Source organism: Uloborus diversus, chromosome 7 (assembly GCF_026930045.1).
Source record: "Uloborus diversus isolate 005 chromosome 7, Udiv.v.3.1, whole genome shotgun sequence".
NCBI classification, from domain to species: domain Eukaryota; kingdom Metazoa; phylum Arthropoda; class Arachnida; order Araneae; family Uloboridae; genus Uloborus; species Uloborus diversus.
The window spans coordinates 98,440,378-98,464,717 of record NC_072737.1 but is presented as its reverse complement, the minus strand read 5'-3'; the positions used below and the strand labels follow the sequence as shown (position 1 = coordinate 98,464,717).

Genomic DNA, 24,340 nt, shown 5'->3' with positions numbered 1-24,340 from the left:
GACCTGAAATCATGTACAGCGACTATAGTGGAAATATTGCTAATTGTATAATTCCTTACTACACGTGACATCAATTTATTTAAAGCAGATATTTACAACAATATTAGACTACAAGAAACATTACTGTACATATTTTTATTTCAACGTTTGCTTTTTGTAGTCAGTATAGAGCTTCTGGTGCTCTTGAACGCAACGTAACACAAATTGTTTTTGTTCCTCATTAGCTGTAAGCAAACCAAGCATCATTTTTACCGTTTTTCAGCTGCATCGTTTACTGCTTTAAACATTGAAACAGTCTCTTTCACATCAAAGAATGAAATATTATTGACCATACCATAAAAGCTGGATGAATTTTTGTAGAGCAGCTTTTGAGATAATTGGGTCCACATTTTCGTACACCTTTTCAAAAAGCACATTTTTTTGTCGCGTGCTTTGACTGTCAAAATGCATTGAAGGCAAGGTTTCACGTATATTGTTACTACAAACAAGCAGACATCAATGTTTCATTTTCCTTCGTATCCAATTTTAGTTGTGAACTAAATAGTAATAGTTTTAAGGAGTAAATCGCTCGAGCCGTCCATCGAGCTTGGTGCATGGCTCCCGGTGGTCTTATTTTAAATTCATTTTCTGTATCTACACCAAAAAATATGATAGATAGTTCTATCAACTCTTGATAGTCATCCCTGACCGTTATATTAGTGAGTTCAGCACGGTAAAAGTCAAGTAAATTTTTAAGTTAGGGTACAGTTTGGAACAACTCCGCAGCTTCTCCATAGCACTGTATTTTAGTGGGATAGATCAGTTCATATATATGATGGCGGCAAGCAAAGGAAAGCATTTCTCAATCAAATATTTGCTCAAGAATAGCACAAGATTGGAAGCTATAGTATCACAACAAAGAGTTTTGAACTTTGTCTTCGAGATTCCAATCTAAAACTGCCTTTCAAGCAGCCTGTGTTCGTTCTTTTCCTGTAGAATTATCCAGTTTAGATTCAGCAATGAGTTGTTTGTCACATCCTTATAAAATAACTATAAATAAGCGATATTCTTTTGATTATTGAGCCCTCAAAGCAGGCAGCACTTTCATATCCCAAGGTAAATTCACTACATGTCAACATGTGGTACCTCGTACTGAAAACCAATTTTTATTCTTTCCTTGTGCTCCTTCCGCATTTCGGTTCGAATTCTTTGAATTGAAGATACCTATGGGAAATTCATCAATGTTACACTCAAGTGCGTCAATAGTAGCTTCAAGAATCAACACATAATCTCGTATACTTGGATACCTGTCTAATGCAGCAACTGACTTTGGAGTAATAAAATCGCTCCTCATTACATATTTACTTGTTCCAGGTTCTGACAATTCTTGTTCCAGGTTCTGGAATACTTGTTCAAGGTACTGAAATACTTGTTCCAGGTTCTGATATACTTCTTCCAGTTCTAATATACTTGTTCCAGGTTCTGATAAATTGTGCCAGGTACTGCTTTATATGTTTCATGGAAATCTTCTGAATTAATATTTTCACTAAAGCTCGAGGAGGCATTTTCTTGTACAGGTTCATGCAATTCCGAGGATGTTGAAGCAAAACCGTATTTCATGCGCCTGTTTTCTTCTTCGACAGCTCAAAATCGGGCCCTTTCCTCTTTGTCGGCCAGTTTTTTTATCCACTCCACCTAAAGTGATCATGTCGGCCTGGCTCTCTTTGGAGTTACAAGAAAATCCCGCCTTCCTCTATTTTTATTAACCGAAGTGCATCAGCATGTGCAATATTGAAAAAATTGTTTAAATTACTCTCAAATTCTTGTTGGCTTTGCCTGAATACTTCTTGCAGTTTTTTTGGATTTTTTTCGTAAGTTTCTCCAAATTTGATACAGCTTTTTAAGTTTATTCACACAGTTTGGCAACGATTTGGTGGGAATGCGTGCATTTTCCCAAAAGATGATGCATTCCCCAGTAGCGAGATTTGCACTTTCACTGATGGTTAAATTTACTTCTCGAATGTTATAAAACAAAACAGACAGAACTTGTCCGTTAGAGGGAAGTTTCAAACCCGTAATTTGGTGTTTTACGACTCCTATTAAAAATATCTCTTTTTTCGAACTTTGCAATTCCAGTGCCATGTTTCGTTCCCTATGGAACGACTATTCTGCGCTCGCTGACCGCAATGCATTCGTACTGACACGTTTGACGGTTTGCAAATTGCCACGGAAAAGCCCCCCCCCCCCCTCCCCAACATACGTTTTTTTCAGTTTTCATTTGTTTTCTGAGTGCTTTTTACAGCTGTTTTGAGATTCGCAAAGTATAGCGTCGCGAGCGTTTGCTTGCTTATGAATACACGTGCTATTTGCACATTTAGGCCTTTAGGCACAAGTCGGCACGGGTTACCGTGCTTCAAATTGCATGAAACTTTTTTTATAACGGTTTTGATGTAAAAGGAAAAAAATAAGAGGGTATGCGTTCAAAAAAAACGACTTTCATTTTTTTGGGACACCCTATTGTCCATCTTCGAACTGATCGAGAACAACAAGATTGAAACAAGTTCTCTGATGATGGTCATCCACAATACCTAGTATTATATTTTTTAGATTCTCAAAGTAACTAGTTTGCAGAACAAGAGCTGATGTTCTAAACATAGTACGATGGCAAGTTAAAAAAATTCGATTGTATAGCGAAAATTTACAATTTCAGATTTCAACTTGAGCTCTTTGATAAGCAGAAGTGGGAAAACTCAGATCATCTTCTTAAAAAAGGAATATCAGATAAAACTTTAAAAGAAATGGTGCTTGAGGGAGTAACTACTGAATTATATGATTTCCAATACCTCACGTTATACGATGCGTAAAATTAGACAAAGAAGCGTCAAACACAGTTTGTTGTCTAACCAAGAGAGATGGATTTCTTAAAGTCAGATTAGAATCCAGAAATCTTACTCACAATGTATCACTAAAGCCAAAAATTGTCAGAAGTCAAGATAATAATGCGACTCGCCAGCCAAACTATGTTTTATTGTATGAAATGTGGTTACAGTTTGAGAGTTCAAAAAACATTTAAAAGGGGGTTGTTTTGAGGAGTATTTTTCTCAGTTTTTAGAGGGGGACTCTTGCTTCTTAGGGGGGAGGGGCTCCGCGATATTGAGGGGTGCGCCCATGCCCTTAGTAGGTCCGGCCCCTTTGGGTACGTGAATGATGCCACACGGACTAGAATAGCCAGATGTTATTCAAGGTCATGCAAGTAGAGGGGATTCTGTAAATGACTGGCTGTCTTTTGAGAGTAAGTAATATCTGGGAAGGTTTGGTCTTGGAGAAAAAATCATAAGGACCATTTTTATAGAGAATTTTGAGATCTACAACTTTGGTCAGCGGTACTTTTCGATAAAACTTACCGTTTTTGAGAAAAATCCAAAAAACCTAAAATTTTGACCTTTGACCCCCCATAACTTTTTTAGCGCACATGGGATCGATGGGGACTTTTGGCACCTTATTTGTAATAGTTAGCCCAAGGTCCCTACAAAAATTTAGCTTTCCCATAATTTTTGTTATTTGATCACTATTTTTATGTCTAAATTGACCGGGCTATAAAATACAAGCGGGCAGCGAGAAAGAACATGTAAGCTTTGTAAAATAAACAGCATTCAGTCAGCTGGCGTACAGTCTCTATGTCTCTATCAGTGAATTCTATTGTAAATATTGAGGTTCAATGTGTTAGTGTTAAGGAAAAAAAATCACAGATAATCCACGGCAGCGTATAATCTGCACCTCATGAACTTTGCCTTTTTTTAACAGATAATCCACGGATTATACGCAGGAAAATACGGTACTTTTTTTCCTTTTCTGGTCTGTTTTTGAAAAACATGTTGTTTCTAAAATGTTAAATAACTTTTAATCATTTTGTAATAAATTTTACTTATCGTTAATGTTTTCGAAAGTAACATCATTTTCTCTTCAAAATTGTACTTAAAAAAAATCATTTATATGTTTTTCTTCAAATTGCAATCAACCTTAATTATGTACACAAAATGTTGATTTTGATGGTGTTACTGTATTTTGTTAAAATTTCCATCAAGTCAGCTGTTGTTCCAGGTTTCTTGGTTGGATGGCGTTGGAAAGTCACTCCGCATCTCTCACCAAAACCGAGAAGGTCTTGTTACAATTCAGGGGAGAGGTGGAGGAGTTGTCTTCAGTTGTCCCTTTCTGGTCCTATTTAAATCGATTTCTCTCTGGCAATTCCTTTTTCTAAAGTCTTTTCAAAGGGATGTGCTTAATTTGATCACAAATTTATCTTCTATTAGTTTTTTACAGATTTTAAAAATGCTTGGTCTATTCTTCAAATTTTTCTTGCTTGTTTTATTTAACCATGTTCTTTTTTTTCCCTTTTGTATTTATTTATGTTGTTAATTTCTTTGTTGCTTGTATTTATTTTTAGTTTTACTCAATTTTGGGGGCTTTTGTTCCTGTTTCTCTATTAGTCTTTGTGAATGATGGTTTTACTTATTATTTATTTTTTCAATTTTTCACATATTTCTTTACATTTTCTTTTAAAAGTATTTTTATTCATGCTTATAGTTATTCTTGCAATTTAGTTTTTTTTTTTTCATTTTCGTATATGTGTTCTATATGACTTTATTTTAGACTAGCCGCCTTCGGCGACCAGCTGGTCCGCCTTTTTACGCCAGGGTTGCCGCCTTCGGCGGCTGCATAGACAATTTAGCAACGGTATTAATCAATGTTTTTCTCTATATATCAATATTATCATCTGCCTTTTTACGCCAGTGTTGCCGCCTTCGGCGGCTACTTAAATAAGTTTCGTGGCGGTATCAATTGATCTATATCTATATCATTATTAATTTAAATAAAATATTTTCTATATATATCTCCAGTTTCGTCGTTTGGAATATTTTTAAAGGAGGGGTAGGGGAGACACAAACTGCTTGCACTTCATGCAAATTTTGTCGAAAAATAACAAAAAACACTTCCACTTTTACTTGAAAGCATTGTTTTTTCAAAGTCATGGTGTGTGTGGGGGGGGGGGGCATTGACACCCCGTTGAAGTTCCTTAAATAACGGGCATGTCTCTTCCTTGCTCTCCATCTACTATATCGACCTCTGCATTTGTCTATCTATCTATCTATCTAATCGATCTATGTGTATCTACCTCTGACAGTAATTAACAATGTTTTCAAATCGCAGCGGCGCCCCCCACCTAACCCCCGTTGTTGTTCTTTAAATAACGGGGTCTGTCTATCTCTCACTGTACATCGACCTGTAGATTTATCTTTCTCTAGATCCATGCAAATTTACCTCTGATAGTAATTACAATCTTTTTTTCAAAGAAAAAAAAGTATTAATTCCAAAAAAAAAAAAACATTTTTTGTACACTCAATGTATATCTATCTACCTATTTGATCTATCTCTAAATTTTCTCATCTATATTTATTTTGATCTAACCTCCAATCTTATTCCCTAACAAAAAGAAAATCATGCAAAAAAAGTGCGCTTACTTATTAAAATGCACAAAAAATTGATGTCTTTGTGGTACCCGGAGTTTGCCAAAGTATAAAAATCATTGTTTTTATTGAAATTCAAAAAAAAAAAAAAAAAGTGACTGGGACCAAAACGATACGATGTGGTCCGTCTGATTAACCGAAATCGAATGTTTAGCAAAACATACGGGGGGGGGGGGGGAGAAACAAATGAAATACCTGGAAAAAAAAAGCGAATGAATCCTTCGAAAGGAAGAAAAGAAAAAAGCAAGTTACGCACTTCAGTTAGATCACGTGGTTGTGTTACATCATATTCGCAGCGGTCAGCGGACAACAGATCTTCGGTGAAGCGATAGCTCATATCTTCATTCTGCCTTTAAAAAATTGTAAAAAAAAACTTTTGAACATTTTTGAAAACTTTTTTTTTCTGTAGAAGGCGAAATGTTCTGGCTACTACATAGTAAAATTGTAGAAAAGCGGTTATTATATTTTTCACGGGATGCGTTTAGAAAAAAATTAAACCCAGAAAAAAATGCAAAATAAAGGTTTTTTCAAAAATTCATAAAAAATACAAAAATTGCTCTATCTTCAAAAATTTTTTTGTTCATCATATTTAAAATTAAATTTCGAACACTATAGTGCAAAAAATATTTGTCTGGCGCGATTGGTTCGGGATCTGTGAGGTTAAAAGTTCTAAAAAGTGCTAAAAATCACATAAAACATTAAATAACTTTTTTTCTAGTTAAAATATCAAAAATCGAAGCCCGAGGTGCACAACTTCAGCAAAAACTACACCTGTGTACCAAATTTCATCTTTCTAGGCCTTATTGTTTTCCCGGGATGCGCGCCACAAACACACACACACACACACACACACAAACATCTTATTTTATTATATGTATAGATTTCATACAAACAAATCGGACAGTCCGCATCGCTACAATGGAACAAAATTTGGAATGGAGCAACAAATACAATACGAAATGAACAATATTTTAATTTAATATTGGAGGAAAAGCGACTTTATCACAGGGGGCACCCACTTAGTCAGATTTATATATGAGCATTTAAAACTGATAAACCAAACAATTGGTCTCTGAGATGTCAAATGTCTTATAAAATTATTTTGTATACCCTGTCTAATCAAATTTAACACTTGTTTTCTTTGGTTTGTGTTTCTATTGGTTCTCTTCCTTTGAGCTTCCATTACTCTCATTTGTTACTAGTTAATCCTCAGTATTTGGTATTTTATCTGGTTCATTGGTCAATAGCCTGGAACAAAGGAGAGTCAGAGGGGAAATGATTCAGTTGTTTAAATTTATGAATATGAAAAATGTTAATGGAATTTGAACGGAAAGCAGAATGAGAGGTCATTGTTTTAAGCTATTTAAATCTCAGGCTAATCTGGAAATCAGGAAAAACTACTATAGTAGGGTCGTCGGCACTTGGAACAGCTTACCGGGAGAGGCGGTACTGAGCAAGGGGATGGGTGTCTTTAAGAAAGCTATTGATCTTCATTGGGGACTAATAAATTGTCTAGGATCAGCCTAGCTGGCCCCAGAGCCTGTTGCTGGTCGTCACATTTGTATTTGTATTGTAGCTGTTGTCAAATGTTCTTTCATCCATGAGCTCACTTCTTTTGCATTAAAAAGCCATCGTTCCAAAATGCTTGTTTTTTATAATTAAGCATCTGTATTTTGTTAAAAAATCTAGCTTTTTTAATTTTTCCTGATAAAAAATCTTTTTTAGCATTTTCTTTATACTTTAGGATTATTGTGAAGCATAAAGAAATACTGAAGCAGAATTTTATGGTAGATTCTGATTTAATTTTTTTGACATCTAAAGCATCGAGTTTTTTCGAAGATTACCTGTTGATGGCAGACCAAGATATTATCGAAGTAAAAAAAAAATTCTTTTTCCATCTATGTTACTGTCAAAATTTGAAAGTAAAATATCAAACTTTTTAACTTACAATTCTGCTAATTTACAAGTGATAACTTTTTTTCCTGCATTGACTTTTGTACAGACTCTTTTCTATATATTTGGAGCTTAATGTTTTTTAGTATTTGTGTGGGCTTCAAAAAGACCTTGAATAGCTGAAAATATCAGAAAAATTAAAAAGCATGAGCTTTGTGCAAAAAAATAGATAAAAGTTTTCTCTTTATTATCCACATACAGTAAACTCCCGATTATCCACGAGCTGATTATCCGTGGAGCAGATTATCCATGGGGCAGATTATCCGCGAGTCAATTAGCAATTAGGAACTTGTATTTTCACAATAAAAACCAAATACCAATAGCTGTTTTGTTTTTGAAAAATTGTAAATTTAAACTCAGTTGTTTTTGTTTTTCTTCAGCGTACATACACTTGTTCTTCATTGATGTTAAGTTCTGGTGTGCAAAAATACAAGACATTTTTACTTTACTGTATATGATTTCACTGTTTGTAGAAAGTATTATTCATCAATACAGCTAAGTTTTTAAGAAAGGGCAGTTTTTTCCCTTATTTATCCCTCATTTTAGCCTTTGTGCAGTTTATCCACGATTTTTATCATCCGCGCCATTTATGCCACCCAATTCTGTGGATAATCGGGAGTTTACTGTAGTTCTGAATTAGGGGGGTAATATACTGTTAAATACTCAAGATCTCCTTCAATTCGAAGCTGCACCATGCTCTGGGCACTTGCTGACGAGATAACAGCTGATCGTTCACAAATAATCCGTTTTTATGATGAATCGCTCTGGATGATTACAGGAAAATTTGGCCGGTTTGCAAACGACCCCTTACGATTCGTGGCCCATCCAAGAATTATTGAATTTCAGCTCATTAGATTGCTGATAACTTTTTAAATTTTAAAGATATGCAGCTGAAATTTTATTAAGAGTTACAGGATATATCTAGACTTTGGATTATGAAGGATATAAATTGATATCTTTCGTGCATGCACAGTGAAAAATGAATTGCTTTAAAGGTTCATATTTCATCAAATTTTCAATATTTTAACTTCAAATTTTATTTTTATGTTTCTCTTGTATGCAGTCAAACATTCTGAAAGTTTACTAACATTTGACAAAAATTCTGCGGGTTATGAGCCGAAAAGCTTCAAATAAAATTTGCATTTTTGAAAATAATGCTTCTATTGCCTTGGGTATAACAGATACTTCCACAAAAAATATAAAAATTAATTCTACATACTTCGTTTAATTATTTCTGAAATTTAAAGCTTATTTCCAGCTGTTTACAACAAAAAATTATCAAAAATCTTTCTTTGTTTTCTCAATTGGTTGCCGGTCCTAAATGAATAGTGGACTTTATATTTATTGTAAAATAGCAACTAGAGTACACCTTTTATGTGAAAAAAATTACAAAGCAATTGGTCTCTTATTTTTCAAGAAATCCATAAAAATTTGAATTTTTGTAACTGTCCCAATACTTTTGGTCATATAGTGTGTATCTGAGTTTTAAATTAAGTATATTTTAACTTTGTATCTATTTTAGCTGATCATGTTTAGTTGATTTTCCAATCTTCCTAGTAATTGTTTATTTCTTATGTCCATAGGTAATAACATACGTAAAATCAATGAAATGCACAGCCCTATTTTGCAATTACCAAGAGCATATTCTTTCGAGGCCCCCATGTATTTTGTTTTATCTGCAGTCATTTATATTCCATATTCTGGCTTTGAAAGATTTAAAGACTGAAATTTTCTAGAATTTAACGTAAATGAAAAACAAAACTGCCCCCTCCCCCCTCTCTAATCTAATATGAAAATTTACTGTTTTCCTTTTTATACATTTTGTACTTTGCATGTAATTAAAAATTTAAGTAGAAAAAGTTTAAATGTACTAATTTTTCAATAATTATTGCGAGGCAGAAAGATGCAGCAACTTACAGAAATTTCAAGGAAAATAATTGTGTGAAACTATTAGGGGAAACTTTCTTTTTTCGAAAGATCTTTTCAAAATGTGTATTTACGCTTTTCAAAGATACTTACTTAAAAAAGTGGGTACATTTTCTTCTGTTCTTTTATAGTGTTCCGAATATTTTCTAGCATTGTGTTTAAATCAAATTAAATCAGTATTGTTATTATTTTATTCGTTTTTCCTTTTTTTTTTTTTCAGCAAGAAGAAGTATCTTTGAAAGTGTGCTCTTTACAAATAAATGTGATAACCAGAATTTTAGAGCAATATTATGATTGCATAAGTGACAGCATACCTCATCTTGCAAACTTCATCGCACAGATTTATGAGTAAGCCTTAATCTTTATTTGATACTTATAGCTTCAGGTTCACTTATAAATTTTTGATTTTAGTTTATATATTCTTTCTGTGTTCTGTTTACCTGTTTTCTAAATTAGATGATTAAAGCCATTCTCTAGCAGCATATAGTTTAAGGGCTGGGGGAAGTAATGTGACAAGCCACAAGGAGTGACTTTTCGATCAGAATTTTTGTTTCTCATAGCAAAGATTGAAATAAACATGAAAATGGATAATATCATTTGGAGAAAAACATATCTGGTTTTAATATTGAAGAATATAGAATGTATACTACCTTTGAAAAATTCTACAAATATTTTTTATGAGTTGGTACTTGGCATACTGAAAATTCACATCATGTGGTACATCCCATTCTTGCCCCGAGCCCTTCAATTCTGTTATTATGTTAGCCAGTGTGCTTATACAATATTTTATTGGAAAACAAAATCTATTCTTATGCAGTTATTGTGACAGAAAAAATAAATTAATTAATTAATAATAATAATTAAAAATAAATAAATAAAAACGGGATAGAATACTGGGACATTCAAATCATTTTTTTTTTTTGCAATCAATATTGATATAGGAACCTATCTAAAAAGTAAAATAAAAATTGATATAAGTGATTTTAAATCTTGTCCAAGTATGCAGTACTTGAAAGAAATACAGCTAAGGAGTGTAATCAAAAATTAAAAAGTAAATAAATAAATAAATATCATATAAATTCTGCAATCCTCAAAAGCCTGATTCATTTTTGTAGAATTTAACAATTCCACTTCTGACAACCAGTTGATCAGTTAATATGAGGACTAACTGAAGACCTTTTTGTGATAAAAAAAAATTAAAAGAAAGCAAAAACATTTACTCATGTATGCGTCTCATATTTTGCACTGCTTATCCTTTGCTCCTCCCCTACTTTGAAAGGACTTAGCAGAAAAACCATGTGAGATAAAAAGGTGAAACAAGTGGTATATTGCACCAGCAGGTCTGGAACTTTTTATATACCAATTTTCCAAAAGAGTTCGAAAATTGAACATCTGAAAACGCTGTAGTCAAGTGTTTGAATTGGCGCATGAAAGTATGCTTATTGAACAGAGATCAAATCTCATTGCCCGCATTAAACCCATTGGTTCGATATGGCTACCATTCACAACTAATATTATGCAACGGAATGTTCAATATTAATGCTGTAAAAAGAGGCCATATTGAACCCATCACAATGAGATTTGACCTCTGTTCAATAAGCACTTTCATATGCCGATTTAAAAACATTTGACTTCAGCGTGCTTTGAATCTTTGAATTATCTTCTTAAAGCAGTGTATAAAAAATTCCATAGCTCTGGTGCAACATACAACGTGTTTCGCCTTTCTATCTCCCACGGTTTTGCTGTTATGTCGTTTCAAAGTTGGGGAGTCCTTTCTCGAACATCCTGCATTAAATACATCACTTAAATAAAACGTATTTCAATGAACTTTCAAAAGACACTGTCTCTATTTTCTTAATGTAGTCATATATCTCAGTTACTCACATGGTTTCTAAAATTCCACAGGGCTCATAGTCCTCCTATATCTCCTATATTTCCACAATTTGTCAGATATTCTCCTATATTTCCTATATTTACTCACTAACTCCTATATTTTTTTCATCAGATGTTAAATGCTACCCAAAAATGCAAAAACCTTTGATCCATTTTTTCTGCTTTCTCCTCTGCTTTATCGATGTTGGTATACGTACTAAACTTCTGTTTAAATAATTTTATTTTTATGAAATATACAAAATATATATGATTTTACTTGCAACTTTTAACTTGTTTTCAATTATTTTTTCATTTTAATGATTTAACTTTAATTGTAATAGTAAGTCATGTTAACTTTAAGTGTACAGCTGAAAAGATTTTGAAAGCTTTTAATTTTATCTCATGTAGTTCAAATGAATGGTGGTAGCTCAAACGGTTGTTTTTGAAAATGCTGTGTATAGATTTTGGTATCAACTCACCTTTGAGTACTTCCAATGTTTCAAAGCTTGTAGCTTGCTAAAAAATGTAACTAACTTGATGAACAAAGCCATTTTATAGGATTTTGTCTGCTTTTTTCAAATTTGTTCTTTTTTTGTGTGTAGATTTTTCAAGAATTTCAGGAATCAGTCTATAATGCCGTTACAATGAGTGCCAGGTAATTGAATCAGCTATTTTAATGGATTAAATCCTCAAAAACAAAGCAAAATCTAGTTTTAACGTTAAAAAATTGCTGAATATTTGAATCAAACATGCCGCTATAATGAATCAAGCGTATGAGACTGACCATTTCCTGCAAATGTGATGCATTAGCGCAGTCTTTTTTCCTTGGCTTCATTTAGTAAAATTAGTTTTTTTTTTCTGTAAGTAGTGAAATGGAGGGGAGGCAGAGTGTTGCACTTTATTTATGATGGTTTTCTCGGGAAAAGTCCAACAAAACCAGTGAGACGAAGAGAGACATGGAGTCGATGAGACTTTATGCTCTCGCCTTTCTCATTGTTAGTGTTAGCATTGAAGCAATGAGGTACCGATACCCAGGACTAACGGTAGATTTATAACGTTAAAAAGATAATGTCCAAGTTAATTCTTACACAATTCTAGCAATCAATAAGAGATGCATTTTTCGAAGCATATAAGTTATAATCTGAATTTTGTAATTTCTTTTTCATACTGTTTTGCGATAAAATTCTTTAAATAATCAGCAAATGAATATTTTGAGTGAGTAGTATACTTATAATGATATCTCCTTTGACTAAAAACTTAATTTAAAGTTCTCTTAAATTGTATGTAAAATTCTACGTTTAGAAATAAAACAAAAAATGCACACACAATTTTGTTTAATTGAATCTAAATTGTTTGAAACAAACATGATTTATATAAGTGGCTATGAGTACAAAAATTCATTTGCTCTCACATCTGTTACTCTTCACATTACTATCACTTCATGCATTATGGAATTGTATTGATAATGGCGCTCTTTTTTTTTTTTTTTTTGTACGGTACTTTAAACATACTAGATTCTATACTTGGGCACCTGAAATGCATGTCATTTGAATCCGGCCGTAAAGTCTTCCCAACGTGTCCCAAGTGCCATTTGCTGCCGGCCTCCCCGCAACACCTACTGGATTGCTTGGGGCTCACTCTTGAGGATGTCCGCGACAACCCACTCCTGGTGCTCGACTTTGCGAGGGTGCATGGAATTATGGATTTGATCTAGCTGTCGCTAGATCCTGAAGGATTGGACACAACAACAACAGATTCTATACTTTTTCGAAATTTCTGTATATTTTCTACCAAACTCCTTTTTTTCCCTTTTAAACTCCTATATATTTTGCTACCAAACTCCTATATTTTTCCTTTCTAACTCCTATATATTCTTTTCCACTTGCTATGAGCCCTGAATCCACTGTTTGAAATAATACTTTAAGAGTTGCATTGGTTTTGATGAAGTATTTAACATTCCCCATAATCAACTGCTCTATAAAATGAATAATGTTCCTTTTTTCTTCTTTTTCTCCAGCATATTAATTTTCTGTTCTTCAAAAAAACCTGCAGAAACAACAATTTTGTTCCACATTCAAAATGTTATACCTAAAGTACCCAAGCAACTTACCTCACTTCTGAAGCAAAGCCAATCTTTTCTGAAGTATGTCTTCAGAAATCAAGAAGGTATGTTTATTTATTTATTTTTAATATCTGTTCTTTTTATACAGGGGTAGGAATTGTCCTAATTTTCCTAAAATTACTAATTTTTTGAAAACTGTCCTAAAATTCTTAATATTATGAACTTGGTCTTAAAATCCTAAAATTTTCATCATTTTCTCCTCCATTTTTGCTGATGGAGAGACAGTTTTTTCAAACTACTGATTCAGACTTTTTGTTCTGGTAATGCAAACATCTTTTGGTGAACTTTTTGTAAAACTGCCTGTGCAACAAGATATTCGTAGTTTTTTTTTCTTTATAGAATTGTTTATTGTTGGTTGTAACCTATCTCTGGAATACTGTTTGTCCAAAAGTAATAAACAATATTTTTTCTTATTAATTCTTTTTTAATATTTAACTTTCCTCTAATAAAATTCTCAAATAAATTAGAAATGGAGGGTTGTATGTAAAATTAGATTTAACTTAAATGTTTGCGGAGTAATCACGATAAACCTAAGCTCCCTTCTACTTATCAAAATTTCTATATACGGAAGTCTTTCTCTGCAAGATGCCATTTCGATATATGGAGGTCTGACTGTAGTTGTAAGCTAGGGTTGATGTAGCATTTTCTTCAATTTTACAATGTAGCATATTCTTTTTTCATGATAATAACAATATATATGCTCTATATACTGTTGGACTGGAATTCTTTTAAAAAGTTGTCTAGGAAACCAAAGAAAATTAGGAAATTTCTTTCTCCTGTTAAAGTAGCAACCCTTATCAAAATGAAAACTCGATATTTTCTTTATTAGAGCCAATGATGATAACTTGCTGTGATGGAAAACCGCCCTGTAGTGTAGATGCCAGATTCTATACACTGGTGTGCAAAAATTAAGGACGAGACGGTTTTTTCAATATAACTTTGTACAAAAGCTTTCCAAATCAAAACATTTAATACCGTAAGATCCCCAATACGTAAGGACATGTGTAATGTAAGCAACACTTACTAAAAGAGAAATCAGAGGGATAAAAAGAAGCTTTATTGAAAAAGTAGCATGGAGCGCAATGCGACTGAAGACCGAAACATCCCTGTGATGGGTGTCCAGCAAGAAACATCCGGTCTTTAGTAGGGGATATGATCTCCCCCGACTGCTAGGCAGGTTTCACAGCGTCTGCCCATGCTGAGAATGAGGGTGTTAATGAGTTGTTGAGGCATTGCTGCCCATTCGTCTTGCAGCGCCAATCGAAGCTCCCGAATCGTTACTGGTGATAAGGTACGAGCTGCCAAGCTTCTGCCTAGAAAATCCCATACATGCTCGATGGTATTGAGATCCGGAGATCGTGCCGGCCAATCCATGTGTTCAATATCCTCACTCTCTAAGAGCTGTTCGGCAGCTACTGTGGGATGACATGGTGCATTGTCATCCATGAAAAGGAACTGCGGACCCATAGCGCCTCTAAAAAGACGCACATATGGAAGAAGAATCTCGTTACAATAACGGGTCCCGTTGACTGAACCTGCGTCGAAGATGTGAAGGTCTGTACGACTACCAAGCATAATGCCTCCCCAAACGAGAACACCGCGACCTCCATACCTGTCCCTTTCAATAATGTTCAAGGGATGATTGCGGCTTCCCCGCTCTCTCCAGATGAGTATGCGATGAGAATCGCTACTCAGACTGAATCTGCTCTCATCTGTAAAGAGTACTCGTCCCCATTCATTGTATCTCCAATTCCGGTGTTCCCGGCACCACAGAGAATGTCTTCTCCGATGGGCAAGCGTTAGAGGTACACACCGCATAGTGCGTCGTGCAAACAGATCACCACCGTGCAGTCTTCTGGCCACAGTAAAACTCAATATCGGTCGTCCAGTCGCCTGTGTCGTGTGTCTAGCGATTTCTCCCGCTGTCTGCCACCTGTTTCTTCTGGCCTGTAAGACAATATGCCGGTCATCAGCGGGGGTGGTTCCTCGTGGACGACCACTACTGAACCCCCGGATAGCTGTTCCTGTAGTTTGAAATTGTCTCCAAAGTCGTGAAACGATTCTGTGAGCAATTCCAAACTCTGCAGCCACACTTGTCACACTGCGTCCTTCCTCCAACTTTCCAATAATTCGACCTCGGGTAAAAGCATCCAGATGTTGTCTAACAGATTGATTATTTGCCATTTCTCGCTGAGGCACCAACTCGGTGTGATTTTAACTGCTGTACGGAGTGCAATCTCTTTGCCAGAAATACTGATCTTACACCGACAACATGCTTTATACTACTCAGACACTCCCTCATTACCAGGGATAAAAGTGACATTTGCCAACAAAAATCTAGAAAAATATAGGAATTTTCTGAAAAAAATATAGGAATTCAATGGAAAATATAGGAATTTTCTGCAAACAATATAGGAATTTTTCGAAATAATATAGGAACATTTTGAAAAAAAAAAAGGATATACAAGAATTTTTATAACAAAGCTGGCCAGTATGACATTTTTTTTTCAAAATGCAATACTACTATTCTATTAAAAACATGTAATAACACTACCTGACATAAGTGCAATACATACGCATAAATAAGTTTAAAAATACACACAAAATCAATTTTACAAACAGTAAAAGAGCGTAAAACTGTAATTTGTACTAAATAACATATTAAGGCATACTTCTTCAAAAATAAAAAAAACTTTTTGTAGATGATCACAAATCTTTCTTAAAATAGTTGTGTCACTAATCTAATTTTTAATGAAAGATTTTGCATGATCCGATACTGCGATGGGCAAGCTGTGCTCCAGAATGAAATTCATGAATAAAAGTTCTGTTCTAATTATGTTATCACTTGACAATGCAGTAAAAGCCAAACTTAAAATTTTATATGTTGTTGAAACATGTGCTATGCTGAAATCAAAGTCACATGTCAGCATGTCACACAGTAATATCAGGGGTCAATCCAGGTTTCATTTTTTAAGCCCCGTTATGTGAAAAAGCAAATATTTTTTGTGAATTTTCTTTATTTTTGCGAAAAAGAAATTATTGTGAATTTCCTTTTCTTTTCTGGAAAAAGTGATCAGGTAAAAATTTAAATGTATGCAAATTAAAAATTTAAATGTAGTGAAACCTGTGTAAGTTGACCACTTGCGGTGCACTATTTTAGTGGTCAACTTATAGAGGTTGAATTATATGATATAGATCTAATTCTGTGCCTGAAAATAGTGGTCGACTTTGACAGGTGGTCAACTTACAAGGGTGGTCAACTTCACAGGTTTTACTGTATACTGTATGTTTTTTTTTTTTTTTCAGAAAAATCTCTGATATGATACTTTTTGACCATTTTTTTCCCTGAAAATCCTGACTTTTCAGTACCAAATTCGATCATAGTTGAAATCCACGATTTCCCATGACTTTCAAGGACACCCAGTAAAATATATATTTGATTTAGAAATATTTGGTCATTAAAGCAAAATAATCCAGACCTAAAAAACTTGGTGGCCACCACTGTCCCAAAGTTTTAAAGTACAAAAAGTGAGGGGGGGGGGTTAGTTTTTACTACTTTCATAAAAAAATTAATAAATAGAACCTTGCACTTGTTTACAAAAACATGCATTTTGGAAAATTTAAGTTAAAATAGGTTTTTAAATTATTTCAAAATAAATAAATGAGAAGTCGTTAGGAAACTGCATTTTAGTAATCAAAATTGTTTCTTTAAGTTCATACCAAAGCCTCCAAATCAATGAGGATCAAATGCAATTGTGCAGATAAAATTTCACTTTTCTAGAAACTAATTCAGGGCTCCAAACACATTTTAGTTTTAGAAAAGGGTAAAAAAGGACCATTTTCAATCAAAAAGAAAACTAAAGAGGACCATTCATTTAAACCCAAGGAAGCATCACAAGACAAATTAGCTGCCTGCTGCTAAATCCCTCAAAATAATTTGTTAATTAACCATAATACTGATTTTTAATGATACCATTCCTTTATCACCTTCTGCACAACTGATCTTTTTATCCATTGAATAATATCATTATTTACACAAACATTTGGATGGGAGGGGGGGGGGGATTCACTTAGCGCAGCACTTAAGGCAGCCTCCTTAGAACTAAATGGGCGTAATGATACATTTTGAATTGAACCAGGGATGCTGGTAGTCTCACTGAAGGATAGATGAAGCTGTGCTTCATCTTTCTATAGTTTTGTGTTTTTCTGTCTTGTAATGCTTCTTAATAGCATTATATCCCTTCTGCACCAATATGAATCTATCACACACCAAACAGATCTACTGTATTGAAAGTTTCCCTAAAAATGTCTGAAATTCTCAATCACAAAGAGAAGCAGATAACATGAGGCATAGTTTTGCAATTTTCATATTCAAAGTATATTTTCAAGAATCATAAAGCTTGCATTAAAAAAAATAATCCATGATTGCAGGGCCATGAGTGCTTTGAACTTTTATGGGGGGGGGGGGGGGGACAAATTCCCCCCTTTAGCAGGCATCATGCCGCCTGCCTTGTCTAGTGGTCAGAGAAGTCTGACTGTGACAGGAAGGTCTGGGTTCGAATCCCGGCTCTTGCATGGACGTACTTTCTCTCTCCTGTCCTTGTCCTCTATAAACGGGTCCTTATGGCATGTGTGTACTGTAGAAGTCGGACTTCACACCAAATGACGGTGCAGTTGGAAAAGTGAAGTAGCGCACCCCAAATTCCCAGCCTACCTGGAACACAACAACAACAGCAGCAGGCATCATGACAATGAAATGATGTACACAAATTCAACTTCATATAATTACATAATTCAACTTTGTTTCATATACAGACGCTACTTTAAAATGTTATGTGCTCAATTGTTTAAATTTAATACTCATCACCCTCTCACACACAAAAAAAAAAACAGTAATAACCGAAAATAAGCTAATAATAATCAAAATTAAGTTTGGAAAACTAAACAAACTTGAATTAAACAACACAAAAAATATTAATTTTTTGTTATTTAAGTAAAAATTTAATCGAGTTAATCTGACGAGCATGTCAAAATAACTTCTAATTGCCATAAATATAAAAATATTTATAAGATGCAAAACGATTGAAAGCTCAGAGAAGCAAATTTTCAGGAACCAAGTTCAATGTTGGCATGCTTCCCATAAAATAAATTTATTTATTTTCTACTAAATTAAACCTAAAACATGCTAATCTAAGTTGGAATATGGGAAAATAACATTCGATTGGGCAAAATATTTTAATATTTACATGATTCAAAAAGATTGAAATTTCAAACATTAAAAGCAATTTTCCGCGAAGTTCGAGTAAGTTCAATGTTACCATGGTTTCCAAAATAATTCCTACGTTAATTATTGAAATTAAATGAAAAATAAGCTAATCTAAAGTAGCATATGTCAAAATAACTTCCAATTGTCAAAAATATCAAAATGTTTACAAGATGCAAAAGGATTGAAATTATTTTCCGCGAAGTTTGAATAAGCTCAATGTTGTTATGGTTTTCAAAATATTTCCTTCGTTAATTATTGAAATTAAACAAAAAATAAGCTAAACTAAGGTAGCATATGTCAAAATAACTTCCAATTGTGGAAAACATCAAAATATTTACAAGATGCAAAAGGATTGAAATTTCCAACGCGAGAAGCATTTTTCCGCGAAATCCGAGTAAGTTCAATGTTGCCATGGCTTCCAAAATAATTCCTTCGTTAATTATTGAAATTAAACGAAAAATAAGCTAATCTATAGAAACATATGTCAAAATAACTTCCAATTGTCAAAAACATCAAAATGTTCACAAGATGCAAAAGGATTGAAATTTCAAACGCGAGATGCAATTTTCAGCGAAGTCCGAATAAGCTCAATTTATTGTTATGGTTTCCAAAATATTTCCTTGGTTAATTATTAAAATTAAACGAAAAATAAGCTAAACTAAAGTAGCATATGCTAAAATAACTTCCAATTGTGGAAAACATCAACATATTTACAAGATGCAAAAGGATTGAAATTTCAAAAGCGAGAAGCATTTTTCCGCGAAGTCCGAGCCGAGTAAGTTCAATGTTGCCATGGTTTCCAAAATAATTCCTTCGTTAATGATTGAAATTAAACGAAAAATAAGCTAAACTAAGGTAAGCACATGTCAAAATCACTTTGGATTGCAAAAAGCATCAAAATATTAACAAGATGCAAAAGGATTGAAACCTCAAACACGAAAGCAATTTTTTGCGATAAATCATATCGAATATATATGTTCAGAAAATTGCACTAATGAAATATTTTTAAAAGAATTACCAGCACAATCCAAGCAATAAATAAATTCAAGCAATAAAGAAACTTTTTATACTTTTTCAAGGTTTTCAAACACTAGAAAATGTGTATGTGTGACCTTTTTTTTTCCCCAAGAACTTTTCAAGGTTTTTCATGGGTGTACAAACTTTGTTTAACACGCGCTGCGGCGGCGTGCTTGGGAGAAAAGTAACTTTTAACGAAATGAAAAACTTTTAAAATCTGATATTTAAGTAAAAACAAAATATAAAAGCGAACTAATTGGACCAAAATGTTAAAAGTCTAAAGCGGACTTTACCATAAAACACGGACTTTGGCGGGAAAAGCGAACCATTTGGGAGCCCTGCACAGTAGGAAAGATAAAATGGCGGCTGCACGTGGCTCGCGAAAAAGGCAGTAGCTAAAAGTCGAGGGGAAAAGTAAAAAAAAAAAGGAATCGGAAACTGAAAATATAAGAAAATATAGGAATTATAGGAAAATAGGAACTTTTTCAGAAATATAGGAAAATATAGGAACGCTGCGACGCCTGCATATCTGCGCATGTGCTACCGTACATCACCTTACTTAATCTCCTGATTGGTCTTTCTGTCCGCTCTGCCTCTTCGTTCAACTGATATGCTAATTTTTCGACTTCGTCCTTAATTTTTGCACACCAGTGTAATTCCACATATGAAATGAATAGATTTTCAAAAAAAAAAAACAAATCTTCATGAATAATTTATTTTGTTTAGATTAATTTTGTATTGATATACTAACATTTAATTTCTTTTGTTTTAGGGTTGGATGGCAATGATTGCAATTTAGCTTCTTGCATGGTTGAACTAGCTTGTTTACCTAATTTTGAAGGTAATGATTTGCTTCTTCTGTACATTTTCATTGGTAATCTGCTTTTAAATACTTGTTACAGTTGAATGTATCTAACTTTAACCTGTTGCAATTTTGTATTTATTAAAGTATTGTAGATACTAGCATATAAGTTGACCCCTTTCAGGAGAAAAATTGGGAGGAAAATCATAAACCCATGTGTAAGACAACTCTTTATTTTTGAAAAGAAAATTTCATCATTTTGGCACAATATCCTAGAAAAGATGTTAGAAGAGTTTGAAACTATCTGTCTCCTCTTCTCCCCTATAGTTAGGAATTAATTTACATGTAGTACTAGAGAGGATAAGGACACTCCTTATCACTCGGCGTCGGGAAAACAAGTAAGGTGTATTAACATCAATTAAAATCTTCCATTAAACTATTGAAATACAATTTGGGCAAGCTGCTGTATTCATATTAAATGAACTGGTAAAATCATATTTGCTTGTGTTTTTGGATCAAATTCTCGCTGAGAGACTTTCTGATCACCATTTCTTAAAATTACTAGCTGGAAATGAGGATAAGTCATCCTACCTGTGAGGTAATGTTTTCACTTGTGTCTGAAAATTTTTTCTTTGTAGCCTTAAAAAAATATATAGTCAGGTTTTCTGAATGGGTACAGAATGGGTAGTTTTCTGAATGGACTGAGAAGTCCTTTTGGCGGTTGAATTTCTTTTAGTCATCAATAATATATAAATACAAGGTCTGTTAGAAAAGTATCTAACCTTTGGCCAAAGAAGAAAAACTGGCAAATCTGAAGTATTGGAAACCTAATTTCCTTTGAAGAAACCCTTAGGACTCCCCATGATTCTTTCAAAAGTGCTGTCATTGTTGGAAACATTCCGAGAAGTCCTGTTTCAGAACGAAGGTTAGCTCAGTTCTCGTTGAAGTCATAATGTCTTCTCTTGTCTGAAATCTCGTACCATTCGATCGCCTATTTAATTTAGGGAACGGCCAGAAGTAGCAGGGGCTCATAAGGAGAGTAAGGAGCTCGTTGAATCATCAGAGTGTTTTTTCGTCAAAACGTCTAAACCATGTGCAAGAAAATTGCTGGAATATCGTAACTGAAAGCTGTGTGCATCTTCTGAGTGGTTTCCACTTGGCTGTTGCCCAGTTTCTTTCAAAATTTGTGCAGTATTCCTGCAGGGGCCGTTCCGTCATTTTCCTTAAAATTAAAATATCCAAAGAGAGTATTACAAACTACGGGAGTCAAAGTCTGTTTGCCAGCAACTGACTCTATTGACAGACAGGAAAAAATTCATGCTTGTTCAAAGGTTCAATGTCAGCTCATGCAAAAGTGCTTGGTTCATATCTATTGGGTTTTCACACTCACAAAAAAAAATGAAGTTGGATACTTTTCTAACAGCCCTCTTATATACATATATTTTGCAATAGAAACAAGTAGTATTTGTGCAAAACACTTGATTTTTCATAGCTTTTTAATGCATTGATATTTTAAATACTATCAAAATAATTTGCTTGATTGTTATTTTTAGCTTCCACTGAAGATTTCAACTTTCTAAAATTTTTGCAAATGTTCTTTGGAACTCTTCAAAATTGTAAGTATTTTCTATAAAAATGTTGCTTGCCAGATTCGATTTTATTTTTAAATGTATTTTAAAATGAAAAACATATCACAAAAAAAAAAAAAAAAGTTTCTAAACCTACTTTTATTGAGTGTCTGGGGAAATATTTTCACTGAAAAACTGAAAAAATTATTTCTGTAATTGCTTGTAATCCTTTACATTTTCAGAAAACATTTAAATTGTGTTTCCAAAATGTAAGTTTAGTTAGAAATGTTATTATTAAACTTTCTTGCAAACCACAAAATTTCAAGTAAAATTCAACTTTCAACTTGCAAATTCAGAATGACGTAATGTTTAAATTAAGTAGAATATCATACAAATAATAAATGTAACTAAGAAATTAATGCAGTAAGAGAATGCAATTGAATATTAGAAGCAACCAAATGTAATGTTAACTAGCTTCATTTTTGATATCATTAATTCATGTTGTATTCAAATTGTTAACAAACATTTATGTACTGCTTGAGAAATACTGACTCTGTTATTATATTTCCTCAAAGATGTTTTGTATACTGGAAGATGTAGTATACAGGTCCAGTCTGTCCAGGATTTTTCACAGGGAACTTTAAGAACATTTCTGTGAAAAATGAAATAATTTTATGAAACTTTGAAATTTAAACTTTTATTAATACACTAGCTGCGTGCCCGGCGTTGCACGGGCTACCTAAAAAATGTAAGAGCAGTCCAGTTGATGCTTTTGTAGTACACTGACACTAGTTTCTAACGCGTTAAGAAATAAATAAATGCGCGTAAAGCAAGGTTTAACTAAGGTTAGGTTACTAAAAATAAACTGCATGTAAATCACTCATTTACTTTACGACGTGCACGGTCCACCTCGAAAATATAAGTTATGTCAAGTGACGCGAGTTCAATACTCAGACTTGAACCAAAAAAAAAAAAGGCCAGCGAAATTTTGCGGCAGATTGCGGAAAACTCCCAAAAAGTAAACATTTTAAATCCCCTGTGATTACAGGAAAAGCCTCTAAACAAAAACAAGAGTTTTACCTGTTCTTATTCGAGAAAAAAAAATGGCAACAGATCTTTCATCTCAATGATTTTCTTCACCGCTATACATTTTAATAAAAGCGTTGTTGCGGAAAGTTGAGATGAAGCACTGAATAATAATTTGAATGGAGGAAAGCCTTCGAAAAATAGGGATTTGATTTTGAAATCTAAGAGTCATAATTAATAGTTTTTAATTGATATCTCCGCTATTTATTATCAGAGGATTATGTTAAATAGCCAAACATGAAGACGGGAAGATTACGAATCCATCGATACCTGGTTCGATGGTCAGTTCACTGTCGTTCGGGAGAAGAAGCTTGGACATAGATAGATAGATAGATAGATACTCAGATTTTATATGTATAAGATTAATGTGTGTGCACAATTCAACTCTACAATGTACTCATAGTTAAGAAGCAATTTGAAATGATAGGTTTTTTGAATAACCAAGAATTGCTTATTTTACTCACTTGACTGTAAGTGAATTCTGGTTCTTTTTATTTTTCTACTAGTGGTTCCCGCACGGCTTTGCCCGTAGTAGAAAATTGAAAGGTCATTTGGTTCGCATATTCGTTCATTTACAAATAATAGATGATGAATTTCTCGCCAATTGGCTATGTTCATTCGTTCTCCCATTCTACATCATGATAATTTCGTAATTTATTCGTCCATCTTATGATAAATTTGCACCGGAAAATGTTCTTAAAATTGAAATAGAAAAAGAACAAAATCGAATTTTCGAAAAATCGCTTCAAAGTGCACACCCCCATGCTACAAAATAACTTTGCCAAATTTCATGAAAATCGGCCGAACGGTCTAGGTGCTATGTGCGTCCCAGACATCCTGACAGAGAGACTTTGAGCTTTATTATTAGTAAAGATGCTTATTATATAAACTCCTCTGGAGTATATCCAATGGCTTATGGACTATATGTTTGATGGTCTTTGGGATATATTTAATAAACTCTGGACTATATCCAATAGCCTCTGGAATATATTTAATTTGAATTTTGACATCTTGAATTCAAACTATGGTTTTTGCAATTACAATTGTGATAGGACCTACTGTTGAAACAAGTTATTTGATATATTTTCTTTGTTTTTTTTTTTTTTTTTGTCAGTACATTCATTTTTATTTCAATACGACCAATAAGTTAAAGTTGCCGCATTTTAATGCATAAGTGCCTGTAGAAATCAACATTGCTTTTACTAGTTAATATATAAAAGTACC

The 24,340-nt window shown here is 33.6% G+C and overlaps 1 protein-coding gene across 1 annotated transcript in view; it reads left to right on the top strand.

Moving 5' to 3' along the window:
* LOC129225715 (uncharacterized protein C1orf112 homolog) overlaps nt 1–24,340 on the top strand; it is a 140,481-nt gene that overhangs the window by 62,527 nt on the left and 53,614 nt on the right. Inside the window, exons 8-12 of the mRNA XM_054860204.1 lie at nt 7,249–7,378; nt 9,604–9,731; nt 13,273–13,421; nt 20,433–20,501; nt 22,016–22,078. Of these exons, the coding sequence (XP_054716179.1) occupies nt 7,249–7,378; nt 9,604–9,731; nt 13,273–13,421; nt 20,433–20,501; nt 22,016–22,078 (539 nt within the window). The remainder of the gene's footprint in view (nt 1–7,248; nt 7,379–9,603; nt 9,732–13,272; nt 13,422–20,432; nt 20,502–22,015; nt 22,079–24,340) is intronic.